Source organism: Lithobates pipiens, unplaced genomic scaffold (assembly GCF_037356315.1).
Source record: "Lithobates pipiens isolate NorthernLeopardFrog02 unplaced genomic scaffold, aLitPip1_a1.2 Scaffold_18, whole genome shotgun sequence".
NCBI lineage: Eukaryota > Metazoa > Chordata > Amphibia > Anura > Ranidae > Lithobates > Lithobates pipiens.
Genome location: NW_027507758.1, coordinates 22896443 through 22912446, shown reverse-complemented (window position 1 = coordinate 22912446; position 16004 = coordinate 22896443). Strand labels below are relative to the sequence as shown.

Genomic DNA, 16004 nt, shown 5'->3' with positions numbered 1-16004 from the left:
AGAGAAAGGGCCACGCCCCTGGATAGAGAAAGGGCCACGCCCCTGGATAGAGAAAGGGCCACGCCCCTGGATAGAGAAAGGGCCACATCCAGCAGTTAGATTATCCCAGGACAGAGTGTGTATTAACATGTAAATAATCACTTACAGGTGCTCTGGAGGTCCACCGGCCGTACCTACTGGGTTCACTGGCACATGGTTCAGATAATTGGAGAGCAGGCTGATGAAGATGGTACAGAGAAAGCTTCAACTGTGGCTGAAAGTGTGAAGGTGTCACCAGGTGAGCTGGGAGGATGCATAGGATCTTGTGGAGTGGAGCAGCAGCCAGGTAGTTGGGTATCCAGATATGATTGTTATCTTTCCTGTGTCTTTTGAAGTTGTACGGGTCATTTAACACCAAGCAGGAAGCGGTTCCTCTACTGAATGGTGCACTGTTCTGCCATGTCCACCAACTAATTTTGTGTTTTGCTGTTTTTTTTTTTTTTGTTTTTTTTTTTTTTTTTTTTTTACAGTGCCCCAGTCTTTGCCGTGTAAGCCATGTGGCAATGTGTACGCCCTACCATATCTCGCTGCAGCAGCAGCAGCCATCGAGGAGAGAGGGATCCTGAGGCAGGATGAGTGGTGGGAGGTCCTCTTCTTTATTCGGAGGCTGGAGGTTCAGGAGCAGAATGAGGTCTACACAATGATAAAACATAACTTGGAGGAGGTGAGTGAGAAGCTGAAGACCTCCTCACAGGAATGCGGACGAGAGTGCCAGAAATATTCTAGTAGTTTTCATCAACTGAGCAAATTGTTATATGCATTACACACCATGATGATGGATGGCACTATTTTTTTTTTTTTTTTTTATATATATTTTTTTTTTTTCGATGAATTATTCCTGTAGTCGTATTGTGTTTGTATTATGTAGGGTTCCCATAAGCAAAAAGCCATGTTACACAGGTGGTACCTCCCAGAGCTTATCCAGCATAAAGTAACAACACACCTGAATTTAACAGGCCTGACTGTATAGTCCCATATCTTTTGGAAATGTATTTTAAAGCGTAAATTCACCTTTACAAAAAAATCTGTAAGCTGACCTTACGCTGGACCAGTGCCCCACGATCCCCTGGTGTCAGGCACCGATATGCCGCTTCGCAGAGAGGAGTTCGTAAAAAGCCTCCATAGGTGAGAAGGGACCGTATACCATCTCCGTGTTTCTCAACTCCAGTCCTCAAGGCCTTTTTCAGGCCTTCCATTATTTTGCACAGGTGATTTGATCAGTTTCACTGCCACAGCCGTTTAATCTGAGGGAATCTGAGGGAAATCCAGAAAACGTGACCTGTTGGGGCACCTCGAGGACTGGAGTTGAGAAACACTGCGATGGTGTACGGTTCTTTCTCGCCTATCGTGGCTTTTTCTGACCTCTCTGTGAAGCGGCAGCCTAACACCAAGTGTTTGTGGGACACTGGTACAGCTGGACCTGGGCTGGTGGGTTCCAGCGTAAGGTCAGCTTACAGTTTTTTTATTTTTTTGTAAAGGTAAATTTCCAAAAGATATAGGGCTGTGCAGTCAGGACTGTTGAACTCAGGTGGGGACAATGTAAAGGGACCGCGGGGAGTGAGGAAATGTCCAATCTGATAAAGGCCCTTATATTCAGCCACCAGCGAAATGCCTTTGAATTCTGGCTGGGGGGATGGACGCTGTATTGTTGAAAAGGTGATCCAATGGATGAAAAGATGAAATGAAGTTAGTATTGGACCGCACTCAATCCCAGATGGCCAATGAATGAGTTAAATTAGGTGCAAGAATAGTGGTTCTCTTTCCGGGTTGCCATTTAACATAGCCCCCCCCCCACCCCCCTCCGGTGCCACATTTGGCACCTTTCAGGGGGGAGGACAGGTACCCATCCCCACTTCCAGGAGAATACACCGCGGTGACATCCCTCGGAAGTTCAGCCCCCTTTCTCTTTCCTCCGCTGTCTGGCCAGTTAGCGCAGCATGCTTTGCGCATTCGGGAACAGGCTGTAAAGCTAAAAGTCTTCACTGTTTGTTCCCCTTTACCACGGTGGCAGCACTCGAGAGCCGATCTGAAAATTGTCGAGGGTGCTGACATTGTTGGATCCCTGGTCAGGTAAATGTCCTAATATTAAGTCAACAGCTACAGTATTTGTAGCTGCTCACTTTTTATTTACATATTTTTTTTTTTTTTTTTTGGGGGACTCTTTAACTGCCGTCTGTCCTATAGCCTGCCATTTTGGGCAGTTCACCTTGTGAATACACCATCGAAAACTTTGCCACCTGAGCTGTTCGGTAGTATAGGATAAGAAATTGGTGGCCATGACCCCCTTTTTTTTGTTTTGTAGGCAAAAGAGCACCTGTTTAGAAAATCTATGACCCTTGGCACCCCAGACTTAACATATGAGCAATCCTTTCCAATCACAAAACATGTCAACGTGAATTAAATAATATGGCATTCCAGTGCAACAATCTCCAACAGTAAGGCCTCTTTCACACGGGATGATACATTCAGGTCCGCCTGTCAGTTTTTTTAGGCAGACCTGAACGGACGCTCTATAGACCTCTATGGAGCGACTGATGTCAGCGGTGACATGTCCGCTGACATCTGACCCGCTCCGATCCGAAAAAGTGCGACGGAGGAAAAACCTAATTTTCCATCAGTCATTGAATCGGGTGGCGACGGACTCTACGGTCCGTCTTGATCCCATAGGGGAGAGCGGCGCTCTGACAGGTCTGTCCCTGCACAGTGTGCAGAGACAGACCTGTCATCTGCCTGCTCAGCAGGGATCAATGGAGTGATCCCCTGCTGAGCAGATCGGGCTCCGTTTTGGAAAACGGGTAAATGAATCATAAAGTACAGAGGTTGCAAAGTAGAGATATCCATGACCAGATGTTTAATTAATAGCATATGTTACAAGTACATATCTGGCATAGAACAGTTAAGTAAACACTAGTGGTATAAATGAGATAAAGGATAGTGCAGTCCTTAGATTGGCAATAAGGCAGGGGGAGCGGTCTGCACATTGGTAATGACACACAGGGCCTCTGTGTCCTCCTCTTGGTCAGTCCCAGGTAGTCCATAGATTGGTAATCTTTTCTATATTCCCCTTGCATATGTTCCTGGGAACAAGGCTCATCAGTAGTGGGTGCTGCAGAGACTACCAGCTGGTTACTGGAAAATCTCAGGTAAATGCACATATTTGCCAGCACACCAAGGATCCTCAAATGTTGTCCAAAAGTTTTTATTGTACAATGATGACATACGCTGATGTGATCATTCTACAGTAATGTCATCATTCTGTAATTAAAACATTTGTTGGTGTGCTGGCGAATATGTGAATTTACCATAGATCGGTAATAACACATGTCCTCATTGTATACTCACTCTCTGGGCCAGTTCACACCATAGAAACGTGTTCCAGATGCTTTTCTGCATGCTCATTTTTGAAGCGTTCTTGTGCATATTTGGTGCGTTTTTAATGCAGTCCAGTGCATTTTTTTTCTTTCTCTTAATTTTAATTAAGGACGTGTGTTCCAGTGCGTTTTCGGTACATTCCTTTTTAAGTGTTTTTTTACAGCGCTCCAGTGCAGTAAAAATGCAGCATGTTCTACTTTTATTTTATTTTTTTATTTTTTTTCTGGACCTGCAAGCCCTGGTGTAAACTAAGCCATTGGAATCCATATAACCTACTATCCATGCATTTTTTTTGAAGCAGACAAAAATGCACTGGACTGCGTGTCATGTGAACTGGCCCTCTGTCCCTGGTAGTCCAGTCTGTAGATAAGTAATAACATAGGTCCTCTGTCCCCTTACTTTCTGTCCGTCTTGGGTGGAGCAGTATGTAGATTATTTTTTTTTTTTTTTAAAGCAAACAGGGCCGCCTCCTCCGTCAGTTTCTGGGTATGCTCTCTGTAGATTGGGGTCCAGCAATATGAGGCTCTCTGAGTACTTGCTCTTTTCTTCCCCCAGGTGCGTGGCGCAGATGAAGCATCCTTTATAAAGGTCTCGGTTTCAGTGGATCTTGCGCAGAAGATTCTGGAATTCCTCCGTCAACATTGCCGTGGCTGTGTCCTAAGCGATTTGCAGAGTTCACACGTCTATGTAAAATATGTACTCCATGCCAGCACAGCAACCAAGCAGACGTCCAACGCCGGTTCCTCTGTACAGGACAACTCCCTGACTGGTGTCACCGTTTCCAAAAAAACAAAAAGCGAAGAAACTAGAAAAGCTGACAAGGCTGGAGCTGGTCCTTCCGAGCCCTCAGACCTTCAGGTCCTCCGCAGACTTCTCACTCAGGAAGGAGTTCAGGTCACTGCGCCTGAGGATAAGGGCAAAGGTGAGGAGGGGAAGGGAAGGAGGGGTCATTTTAAGGGGGGGTTTGCAGAGAACTGGGGCAGCCAATAAAACACAAGTCCAGGACAGGAAGAGGTGGGTGATGCGAGGACCTGTACAATGCCTTGAAAAAGTATTCATGCGCCATTGAAACTTTCCACATTTTGTCATGTTACAACCAAAATCCTAAATGTATTTTATGTGATAGACCAACACAAAGTGGCACATAATTGTGAAGTAGAAGGAAAATGATAGATTGTTCAACGTTTTTTACAAATAAATCTGGGAAAAGTGTGGCGTGCATTTGTATTGAGCCCACATTTTGCCCATTCTTCTTTGCAAAATGGCTCAAGCTCTGTCAGATTGGACGGAGAGCGTCTGTGAGCAACAATTTTCAGTTCTTGCTACAGATTCTCAATTAGATTTTGGTCTGGACTTTGACTGGGCCATTCTAACGCATGAATATGCTTTGCTATAAACCATTCCATTGTAGCTCTGGCTGTATGTTTAGGGTTGTTGAGACTGGGGCAGAGGTTCACCTTCCAGCAGGACAAGTCTTGCAGACTCTTAACAGGTTTTCTTCTATGATTGCCCTGTATTTGGCTCCATCCATCTTCCAGTGCGGCTTGCAGCGAGAGAGAGGCTCCTCCCACCTAGCACAGGAAATGCATGATCCACATTATAAAAGACAGACCACACCCCTCAGTATGTTTTCTCTGGCCAGACAGGAACTCTGAAGAAGTTTATTTTTATCTGGCCTTTGTGCTAGGTGGCAGGGTCCTCCCTGCTCCAGCATCCCACATCCGGAGAACAGGGGCAGTAAACCTGGGGAGGCATGTCGTTCGGGCTTTTTTTTTCGGGCTGCCCTGGAAAGGGCTCTTGAGTTTTTACTCCAGGGGACCTCTTCTCTCCATGGGAGACTAGTTGGCAGCATGCCCATTTAGGATCAGGTACACTGGCAGTGTAGGATTTTGACTCCATGTGAGTCTTCCGGGGAACAGTGTGGACTTGTGGTGTCCTGATGCTTGCAGAGCAGCCATTGCATGTGGCCCGACATCCTGGTGTCTCAGGCACTGTGGATGGGGGTCGATAACATTGCTTCCAGTTGGCAGGAAGTGACTCAGCGGCCATGTTGTTGGAAGCAAACGCCAACCCTGGTGGCCGGGGTTAAAAGCTTCAAGCACTATTTCAGGGGAGGCGTCCGATCCACATCGCCAGCCCGGGATCCATACTGCTTTACTTTTTTGGGCTCCAGGTTGGGTGCACCTCTTTCCTAGAGGCATGCAAATCGCTTTCCTGGGCTCTGTAAGAGCAGAGCCTTGTCTCCGTTTGGTCCCTGGCAACTGCACCTCTAGTTCTGATTTGGCACCTATATTTTTTCTTTTTTTTTTTTTTTTTTTTTTTTGTGATTTATGTAGCCTGGAATCCAGTTCTTCTTGTTGGTGCTCTTTTTTGCCTTCTGAGGAAAAATGTAATTCTTCCTCATGTAAAGCTTTAAAGGACTGTCTTCTATGGCTACCTGCCACACCCTTCCTCAGAAACGGAAACCTTTTCTGTTTGTTCACAGGGTGGTACATCTGTGAGATTCCTCCCTCCTCTGCTACTTGGCTAGATGGTTATTTGGGTTTTTTATTTAGTGCTTTTAGCCCTCGGGGAATGGGTCCTTCCTTCCCTACCCAAACCCATTCTCCCATAGATGTCAGGGCCCTTTGGCTTTTTACAGCATTTTGCTGTTTTCTGCAGATTTTTGCCCTGTGCGCAAGGTGCATCTGCTGTCAACTGTTAGGGTCCATTGACCCTTCTTGTTTTTCCTGTGGGTCTGTTGCTGCTGTTTTGTTGCCCACCCCTCCAAATTATTACTTGAAGGTGTCCTATGGTCTAATAATTAAAGTGATATTAAAGCCCTTTTAAAAAAAAAACTAAAACACAAACATGTTATACTTGCCTGCTCTGTGTAATGGTTTTGCACAGAGCAGCCCCGATCCTCCTCAGGTCCCTCGCAGGTGCTCCTGGCTTCTCCCTCCTGCTTAGTGCCCCCACAGCAAGCAGCTTGCTATGGGGGCACCTGGGCCGCTGCTGTGTGTCCATTCAGAGGATCTGCGGCTCAGCCCCGCCTCCTCTCTCACCTCATTGGCTCACTGACTTTGACAGCAGCGGGAGCCAATGGCACCTGCTGCTGTCGCAGTCAATGAGGGAGTGTCCCGGACAGTTGAGACTCTTGCTGGATCACAGTGGGGCTCAGGTAAGTATTGCTGCTGCACACAGAAGTTTTTTTTTATCTTAATGCATGGAATGCATTAAGCTAAAACCCTTCTGCCTTTTGGAACCATTTTGATTCCTGTGTCCTTATTGTGATTTAAATCATACAGTACATGTTCATGTATCCTTGGACCCCTTTCACACTGGGGCAGTGGCACGTTAGCGGTAAAGCGTCGCTAGTTTTAGCGGCGCTGTTATAGTGGCGCCGCTACCTGGGAGCTTTTTACCCCCCCCCCCAGAAGGGCTAAAAAGAGCCCGCTTACTGCTGCTTTTAAGGTGCTTTGAAAGGGGCACCCATTCATTTCAATGGGCGGTGTATACAGCGCTCCCGCACCGCCCCAGAGAAGCTGCTTGCAGAACTTTTTTTTCCTGTTCTACAAGCGCACTGCCCCAGTGTGAAAGTACTTGGGCTTTCACACTGGAGCTGCAGAAGAGGCAGTTTACAGGCGTTATTTTTAGCGCAAAAAACTCCTTTAAAGCATCTCGGTGTGAAAGGGGTCTTAAATTGTTACTAAACCTGCAACGGTAAAATCCAGTCTTTATATGCAGTAAAGCATGCTTGTTATACTCACTGTGGAACCTAAGGGGTTAATCCTCTGTGTAAAAAGGCTGTTTTATCATGTCTTCTGATCCTCCTCTTTTACTGTCCCCAATCCATCTTCTGATATAACAGAGCCTTGGGGACACTCTGCACATGCTTTGTTTTGGTGTGTATTGCTAGAGATGTTCTGTTCCTTTTTATTTTTTTATTTTTCTTGGGAGGGTGCATGTGACCAGCTCGGGGCCAATCTGCACTATACAGACAGGGTCGGGGGAATCCTGCAGCCTCATAGGACAGTTTGAGAGAATGTAAACTACTCCTACAAGTTTTAACCAGACACTGATAGACGTCACAAGACTGCTATATACTGCTGATGAGGAGAAGGTATTTAGCAGTTTATAGTAAGAAAAAGACTGCGTGGGGAAATAGACCCTAAAAATAAGCTGCAATACAAAGTGAGATATACAGAATAAAATGGTTGCGCTCTATACCCTTAAAGCGGGATTCCGCTCTTTTTTTTTTTTTTTTTTTTTTTTTTCTTACCTGTGTCACAGGTGGGCGAGTGCTACCTTCGATTAGCATCCACGTCCGGCGTTTTTTTGACCCCCGGCGCGACGATTCTTTTCCTCGGGATGACTTATAAAAAACTGCTCTGGCGTTTTCCATTTTAAGTGTGGGCGTCTGAAGCCCACAGGCATTTACTTCCTCTATATGATGACGCTCGGCTCCCAGCATGCTCCGCTCCATCTTGCACATGCTCAGTGATAGCAGTGACCAGCAATGAAAAAGTTTGTGGTTACCATCACAACGGGCGGCGTCCAGGAAGTTGCCGCCCCGTTGTCAAGGCAACGAAAACAACACAGGACAGAGCCCTCGTCACGTGACCGGCGTCCTAACGAAATCTCGCGAGATTTCACAATTTCATTGTCCCCCATGGATTCTTGGGAAATAGCTTAGAAATTTCCCAGGGACCATTGCGAGGACAACCACGCCTACTCCCATGGGAGGACAACCTGGAAGTCAGCAGAAACATCAGAAATAAAAGGTAAGTAAAGAATATATTTTTTTTTTTTTCAGGGTTCATTTAGGTAAGTATGCTATCTGGAGAATTTAATAACATGAAGTTTCATTTTTAGGTACCAAACCGCTTTAACCTTATAAACGTGATAAGTGATCAGTTACTGATAACTTAAAAATAGTCCCACAGATGACAATAAGTGTTGAGTGATGATAAATCAAAATCCCAAGGACAGTGAAACTTGCAATCGACCGATCTCTAGCAAATAGTGAAAATATCAACTTGTGATCAGTTCCAAGAAATCAATGTTACTTTGCTTGACAGACCCACCACTATAAGAAGTGTGTGCTTACCAGTTACACAGACAAATAATGCCTATGGCTAACACCCAACCAGGGCCTTTTCCTCAATGGTGTTCTGGTATCAGTCCAATCACTGCATCTATGAGGGGGTCTTCTGGTCCGGACTTGTCAGGAACCATGAAACAGACAGACAGAAATACAATCAAATCACACTTGTTTATTAATAAAAAGGTAAATAGAAAAAAGCGTAGTCAAGCATAGCCAGAGTCCAATACCCAGATTGGGTAATCAGCCAGTCCAGACTTCAGGGATCCAAGGAGAGCAACTGCAAGCAGGATAGAAGCCATGAGGGATGTCAGCAAGCCAGTCTTGAAACGAAACAAACAGCAGGAGATGGTTCCTAGTGATGTGACCAACATGAAGGCAAAGGAAAAAGTGAGCTGGAAGGCTTTAAATAGGCAGGTCAGACGAGCATCATCGGGAACAGCTGGTAACTGTGGAAAGAGAAGAGAGCTGGCAATTAGCCGACAGCGAAGTGGCCAGCCCAGAGGAGGAAGGGCTAAGCCAGCCCTGACAGGACTTTAACAGAACAAATCCTCCGCTGGAAGCTTGTATATAGTTCAATGCGTGATGATACAAACGTGGCTCAGAAAGAAAATTATAAAAATAGCCATAGGTAAAACCCTCTTGGTTTTTATTTAAAAGTACAAACGCCAAATAGGCGTAAAAACAGCAAAAGATAAAAAATATATAAATGTATGCGGGCGGCCGGCTGGCTACAATACACACGCCCATGCTAACAAACGACGTGACAGAGTGTTGCGACGTCAGTATGTCGCTACCTCTGGCGCGTTTCATCACAGGTTTGACGGCATGGGCGGCGTAATGACGCACCGCTTAATATACACAAAACCAAGCCTCGTTCTGAATTGTGGGTGGCTGGCTATAGAGCGCCATTTTGGATGAAGGAAAACGTGTTAGTAATGCCAGAAGCGTGCTACACATTAGGCCTAAAGGATCTAAACCAATAGTGCAAATATAACTTTAATTTTTAATTCTCATCCAAATGGCCAAGTTGTCCACACATAACAAGACCACTGTTTAACAGTTGATATTTACAAAAAAAAAAAAATTGCATTTCCATGTTCTGTTTACTGTGGGAGCCCAGATGTAGTGAATTCACGGTCCTGGGTTTAGTAATGCCGCGTACACACGGTCGAACTGTTTGACGTACTTAGTCCGTTGAAACACATTTCAGCGGACAATCCGCTCGTGTGTGGGCTTCAGCGGACTTTTTCAGCGTGCAGTCCGGAGTGCTAAGAATTTCGGATTTTCCAAAAATCTGTCCGTCATACTTTGGTTTCAGCAGACAATCCGCTTGTCAGTATGCTAGTTCGACGGACTAAGAATGGCGCATGCCCAGAAAGGATTTACACGGCGGAAGGGTGCTTTGCTGTGTCTTGGACTTCCTATTTCTAGTCCCGTCGTACGTGCTGTACACGTCATCGCGCAAGCTTTCGACGGACTGTTTGTGTATCCGTGTGTGGTCAAGTCCGTTCAGTGGAAACTACGACGGATTGTCCATCGGATTGTATGACGGACTAAGTACGCCATACAATCCGCTCGTGTGTACGCGGCTTAACACTTTAAAGTCCATATCATTGCATACAGTAGACGACATAGGTCCCTCCTGTACGTTCTCCCTTTTTTCCCCTTGCTTGTTAAAAAAAAATAAAAACGGGCCGCTATTGGTGTCCTGGTGAAGTTCACCACTTCAATTATACTGTGCTCAGTTACGAGCCTTATTCAGGGCTGCTTGGAGGTTGACTTCTGGAGTCCTGTTGGCATCTGTGCTTGGAGTCTATCCTGTCACCAGAGTCTTCTTTGGCTCCATCATTGGCCCGTGGGTCCTCTCCTATCTAAGCTGAGGTTTGCACTAACATCATGCGGGACTATATGACCCATACTAGGCAGCTGAGGCCCCATGCCCTCTCCTGCAGATTCTACATTTGATTTGCCATCAACGGTCTTATGCCGCGTACACACGATCAGCAAAAGACCGATGAGCGCTTTTCATCGGAAAATGTGACCGTGCGTATGCTCCATCGGAATTTAGCTGGCCGAATTCCCGGCAGCAAAAATTTGAGAGCACGTTCTCAATTTTTTCAGACGGAAAAACTTATGAAATTCCGATCGTGTTTATGCAATTTCCGATGCGCAAAAACTCTTGCATGCTCAGATTCAACTACGAGATGGAAGCTATTGGTTACTGGGTATTGAACGTCCTTTTTCTAGTCCCGTCGTACGTGTTGTACGTCATCATGTTCTTGATGGTTGGAATTTGTTGTGACCGTGTGTATGCAAGACAGCTTGAGCGAAATCCCATCGGAATTCCGTCAGGAAAACCATCAGAGCTTTTTCCAACCAAAATGCAGATCCTGTGTACACGGCATTAATGGCTTCCATGTGATTGGCTGCAGAGACCCTTTCTGGTTCGTTTTTTTTTTTATTATTATTTATTTATTTTTTTCCCCTTTTCTTTCCATGAATTTCACATTACAGTTTATTATATACCTACAACATCTTTAACAGCTATATCTTACAATATTTCCAATTTATACCTTTCTGGTTCTGAGTTGGTCCTGGGTCTGGAGTTTAGTCTTCTCTCTAATAAACTTTCCCCAATCGTCTTTCAGGACAGCCACCTTTGAGAGACACTGGCTCCTCCCCTCTTAGGAAACACCGCTTTCATTTTCATGATTTAAGCCTCCTCCTCCCTTCGTTCCTCAGTTATGGTGTTTCCTCCGGTGGGGAGACATCGCTAAGGAACCTTAGCTGAATTCGGTTGGTGAGACTGAAGCTATCCGAGCGGAGCCCCGGCCCCACTCGGTTACCCGACCGTCTATCGGTCGGCCCTTGACAGTCGGATCAGCGGGGAGCTGAAGTGTTCGTACTGTCTATACACCCTAAACTTCGCTTGGGGAAAGCAGGAAGTTTTACAGGGTCGTCCGTCCGTTCACCCGCGGGTGTTTTAACGGAACAGGCAGTCCGGTCGGCTGGGGAAGCTGAACTTTTGACTGACCTTTTTCTATATACGCACTCCAATCTTCGCTTGGGGAAATCAGGAAGTTTTTGGGGAGGTTCATCCCTGCGTTTCGCCCAGTGGGGCGCTGCAACGAGGACGTCCAAGGCCCCCCTGTGTATCCAGTCGGCTGGGAGCCAGAGGCCGGACCGGTTGGCGGGCGACGTCAATTCCGGTGGGGGCGGACCTCTTCGTTGGATCCGCGTCTTCCGGTTCCGGACGCGGCACGTGGAGGGGAACCTAGCGTTCGGCTGGTGCAGCCTCTCTTTCTACAGTTGCACAGGTAGCTGTTGGAGGCACGTTCGTACCACTCTTCCTCAACAGGAGAATGTCCAAAGCAGTGGCTTCGGGAGCTCCAGGAGTAACGGCACCAGCCACTCAAAGGTAAAAGCCCTGGCGAGGGGTTCCCTTACCTTACAACCAGTAGCTCCACTGGTGTTTTTTCCCCCTAGGTGGTCGGGGGGGAAGGGCAGTGCGTCTGGGATCCAGATGGAGATTGATCCTAGGGGAGGGCACTCCCGGTGGTCCTCTTAAGTAGTGCTGGTGTTTCTTTTTTTTAGGATTTTATGCTGCTCTTTGGACATGAGCAAGTCTCCCCTTGGTTCTAGGAGGGAGCGTCCTTCATATAGAGCCTCTTTGGGGAATCCCTGGTTCAAAGGCACTTGGTAAAGAGTGTATTGAAGCACCGGATAGCTCAGTCAGACCTTTAACCTAAGGTTCCAGTGGCCTCAGAGGGTTCAGGTCCCTGTTTGAGCGCCATCAGGAAACAGGCAGCAGAACACGGTGCATATCTGGCGGCTTCTGGGAAGGTTCCAGTGGCCTCAGCTCCAGAGCACTCTTTCACCAGCACAGCAGAGTGTTCCACCTAACCCGATGGATGTTCCTCCTGCAGGTTAAGGGAGAGTCTAGAGGGTTCCAGAGAGGAAGTTGAGGAAGAAGTTGACAGTGCCGTCTCAGACTCCCAAGGGAATCTGATAAAGGTGAGGGCTTGGGTGGGGAACCCAAAAGAACCCCTCGATATAAACTTCCCCCTGGATGAAGTGGATAAGCTCTTGAGAGCTATTCATACCACTTTAGGAAGAAGGCATTGTCACCCCACGATCAGATGTACTAGGACCTGGGGGAAGCGGGTGTTCTTGGTTCATGATGTCTTGATCGATGCCATCAGGAATGGCGGGGTCCCGAAGGAAAACCTTTCTTTTCTGGTGCATTAAAGCAAAGGTTTTTTCTTGGGCGGAAGAGGAAGCTCTTGTCTGGAATAGAATCTCCCAGGTTAGAGACTACCTTTCTTCAGACGTCCAGGCATACTGACCTGTCCTCAGGGACATGGGAATGCTTTCAGACCCTATGTTTGAAATGATGGACTCACTTCTGAAGGATGCATGGGCTTTTTCTCTTAAGAAAATATCTAAGCCTGCCATAGCTGCCACAGTGGTGGCTCATAATATGAAGTGTCGGCTTAGCCAGATTAATGCATGAAGCAATGACGGCAGAGGAGACTTTCTATCCTCCTTTCCCATGCTGCTTAAGGTGTTGGCATACGCTGCTTCGATTCAATCCAGGCGAATGTATGCAAGATCTTCGGCTCTGACCAACTCAGCCTGGAGGGCCTCAAGGCTGAAGACATGGCAGGGGGTCAAGGCATGGCAGGGGGACAAGGCGTCCAAAGCAAAGCTCTGGAATCTTTTTTACAGGAGGCTGCTGTTACTGCTACTGTTTACTGCTGTTTGGGCCAGGTCTTGAAGCAGGGCTAGATCGCACGGCTGATAAGAAAAAGGCCTTTCCCCTTAAGAAGAAATATGGGGAGCAGTAAAAAAGAGGCCTTCCTCCCCCAGTGGGAGATGATCACCTCCAATCAGTTTGTGTTGGGGATCATCGTAAGAGGTTACCGTTTGGAGTTTTCAGAACTCTCCTCTTTTGAGACTCCTTGTCACTGAGCTGCCAAAATGTGCCCTTCTTTCCTCTTCAGGAGTTAGAGGAACAGGAAGTGGTAATACAGGTCCCAGCAGGATATATAGAAAGGGCTCCTATTCTCACATTTTTTTGTGGTTCACAAGCCTTTGGGAAAAAAGTTCAGGCTCATCCTGAACCTGAAACGTCTGTGTGTCTTAGTCACCTACAGATGGCTTTCGTTGGTTTTGGTCACTGGGTGAGGGCACCTCTTCCACCAAAACTGTTTCAGGGCATGGATAGTATGGATGCATACCTGCATATTCCCATTGCAGAGAACCACCAGCGTTTCCTTAGGCTGGCAGTGATAACTTCTGTAGGGGTGCTACACATTCAGTTCAAAGCACTTCCCTTTTGGGCTATCCCTTTCCTCCTCCTATCTTCACCAAAGTGATGGTAGAAGTTCTGGCATTCCTGCGTCTCAGGGGAGTCTCGGTGATCGTGTGTCCTGAAGATCTTCTCCGGTTTGTACCTTCTCTGACGCAGTCGATTTGGGATCAACAGGTAACAAAAGACCTGTTAGTGAGCCTGGGTTGGCCTCTGAACCTAGAGAAACCCAACTTAAATTCCTTACCAGGGGGTCACCTTCCTGGGGTAGGTGCTGGGCTCAACAGAACAAAAGGTCTTCCCTCCTTGGAGAAGATCCAGAAGATAGACAGAGCACTGTTGTTTCTCCAGGGCAACTGTCAAAAACTCAGTTAGGCAGGTTGAGTTTACTGACAGCCACGCTCCTAGCAGTTCAGTGGACGGGGTCATGTTACCGTCCTCTGTAAACTATTCATCTTGAAGCTTTGGGACCACAGTCAGGGGTCTTGGGACTCTTTGGTTCCAACTCAGGTAAAGAGGTCCCTTTGGGAAAGGGAGCACGTTTGTTACAAGACCTAGAAGGGTACACACCTAGACTCCTGTTTGGTACAGGAAGGAATCTAAGAGATCCTCAAATTGGAGGGAGTTGAGAACAGTAGATCTGGTTCTCAGGACCTCTCAGAGTTCTCTGGAGACTTCGTGTAAGAGTCATGGAAACAATCCCTTGGCAGTGGCTTGCGTCGACAGGACGGGGACTCCTGGAGCGGATCCTTATGGGTCCTGGCGAAGGCCATCCTCAGATGGGCCGAATATTAAAATCCTGTCTTTTCAGTGATCTGTCTTGAAGGAGAGCAAATCCTGATATTAGATTTCCTCAGAGCAACCAGGTTCTCAAGCAGGAGGTTCTTCGAATGGATCACCCAGAGTTGGGGGATTCCTTGCATAGACCTCTCTTTTTCTCAAGGGAAAACGCAAAGGAAGCCATCTCCTGTTCCATGAACAGGGGAGATGGGAGGTCGGGAGCAGACACACTAAAGCACAGAGTTAGGGTTTCTCTAAGTGCTATGCTTTCTCCCCTCCCGTTCTGATTCCTGCAGGGTCAGGGAAGTTTTCAGGTGGAGTTTACTACCTATTTTCTAATCACACCTCTTGGGCCCAGGAGGCCGTGGTTCTCCATTCTGAAGGGCCTGTCAGTAGAACCCCCCCCCCCCGGGTTTTCCCGGTCTAGGAGTGTCCCTTCTCCCAGGGTCCAGTCTGCGGTCCCCAGGTGGATTCTTGCAGCTTGGCTACTGAGAAGGAATTGCTGAAGGGCAAAGAGGTCTCAGACTGTTTAATAGCCACTCTTCTGAATTGCAGGTAAATAGAAACTCAGACCATTTTCTTGAAGGTATGGAGACGGTTCAACAGCTGATGCTCAGAGAACTCCTTCAATGTGCACAGCCTTGTAGCCGTTCTAGAGTTCCTGCAGTCAGGGGCAGATAAAGGTTTAGCCCCATAAACATTGAAGAGTCAGGTTTTCGCTTTTAGCGTATTCCTGGAAGGACATCTAACATCAGACCTTGGTATAGTAAGGTTCCTAGAGCCTTAAGTAGGCAAAGACCAAGCCTTTGGTCGCCCCCTTCCCAGTCGGGGTCACTCATTAGTTTTACAGGTTCCCACAAAGGAACCTTTTTCAGCAATTGGAATCTGGCTGGTTATGGTTGATCACTCTCAAAACTGTGTTTTTTGTGGCGATCACTGCGGCAAGGAAAGTGAGTAAACTCGAAACCCTTTCTGTTAAGGCACTCCCTTTCCAGACCATTCAGTTTTTAAGATCATTCTGGCCTTTTTACCTAATGGTAGTCTCTAATCCTCAGAGAGTCCGAGAGATTATGCTGCCTATTTTTCGTTCAAAACCAGTGAGCGAACAGGACACATCTTCTTGGACGTGTCCTTCATTATTTTGGTTACACAAAGCCAGTTCAGGAAGTCTGATTTACCTTTGGTGTTACTTCCAGGGGCTAGGAAGGGTTCCAAAGCCTTTAGACGTACGCTAACCAGATGATTAAGGTCAGCCATTGGGCAGACTTGCGCGGTTGGGGTATTAAAGCCTCCAGTTAGAATTAAAGCACACTCAGCCAGGACAGCGGCAACTCCGCAGACAATGTGGGCTGGTGTGTCTCCTGAACAGATCTGTAGAGCCGCAACGTGGTTCAAGTTTTCTACGTTCGTGAAGCA

The 16004-nt window shown here is 47.0% G+C and overlaps 1 protein-coding gene across 2 annotated transcripts in view; it reads left to right on the top strand.

Moving 5' to 3' along the window:
* Positions 1-16004, top strand: part of CUL9 (cullin 9) — an 89373-nt gene that overhangs the window by 15835 nt on the left and 57534 nt on the right. The window contains exons 5-7 of one of the 2 annotated variants that reach the window (XM_077485469.1): positions 148-277; positions 510-703; positions 3967-4333. In XM_077485469.1, the coding sequence (XP_077341595.1) occupies positions 148-277; positions 510-703; positions 3967-4333 (691 nt within the window). Of the gene's footprint in view, positions 1-147; positions 326-509; positions 704-3966; positions 4334-16004 lie in introns of both variants that reach the window. The other variant, XM_077485468.1, reaches the window with a different exon arrangement.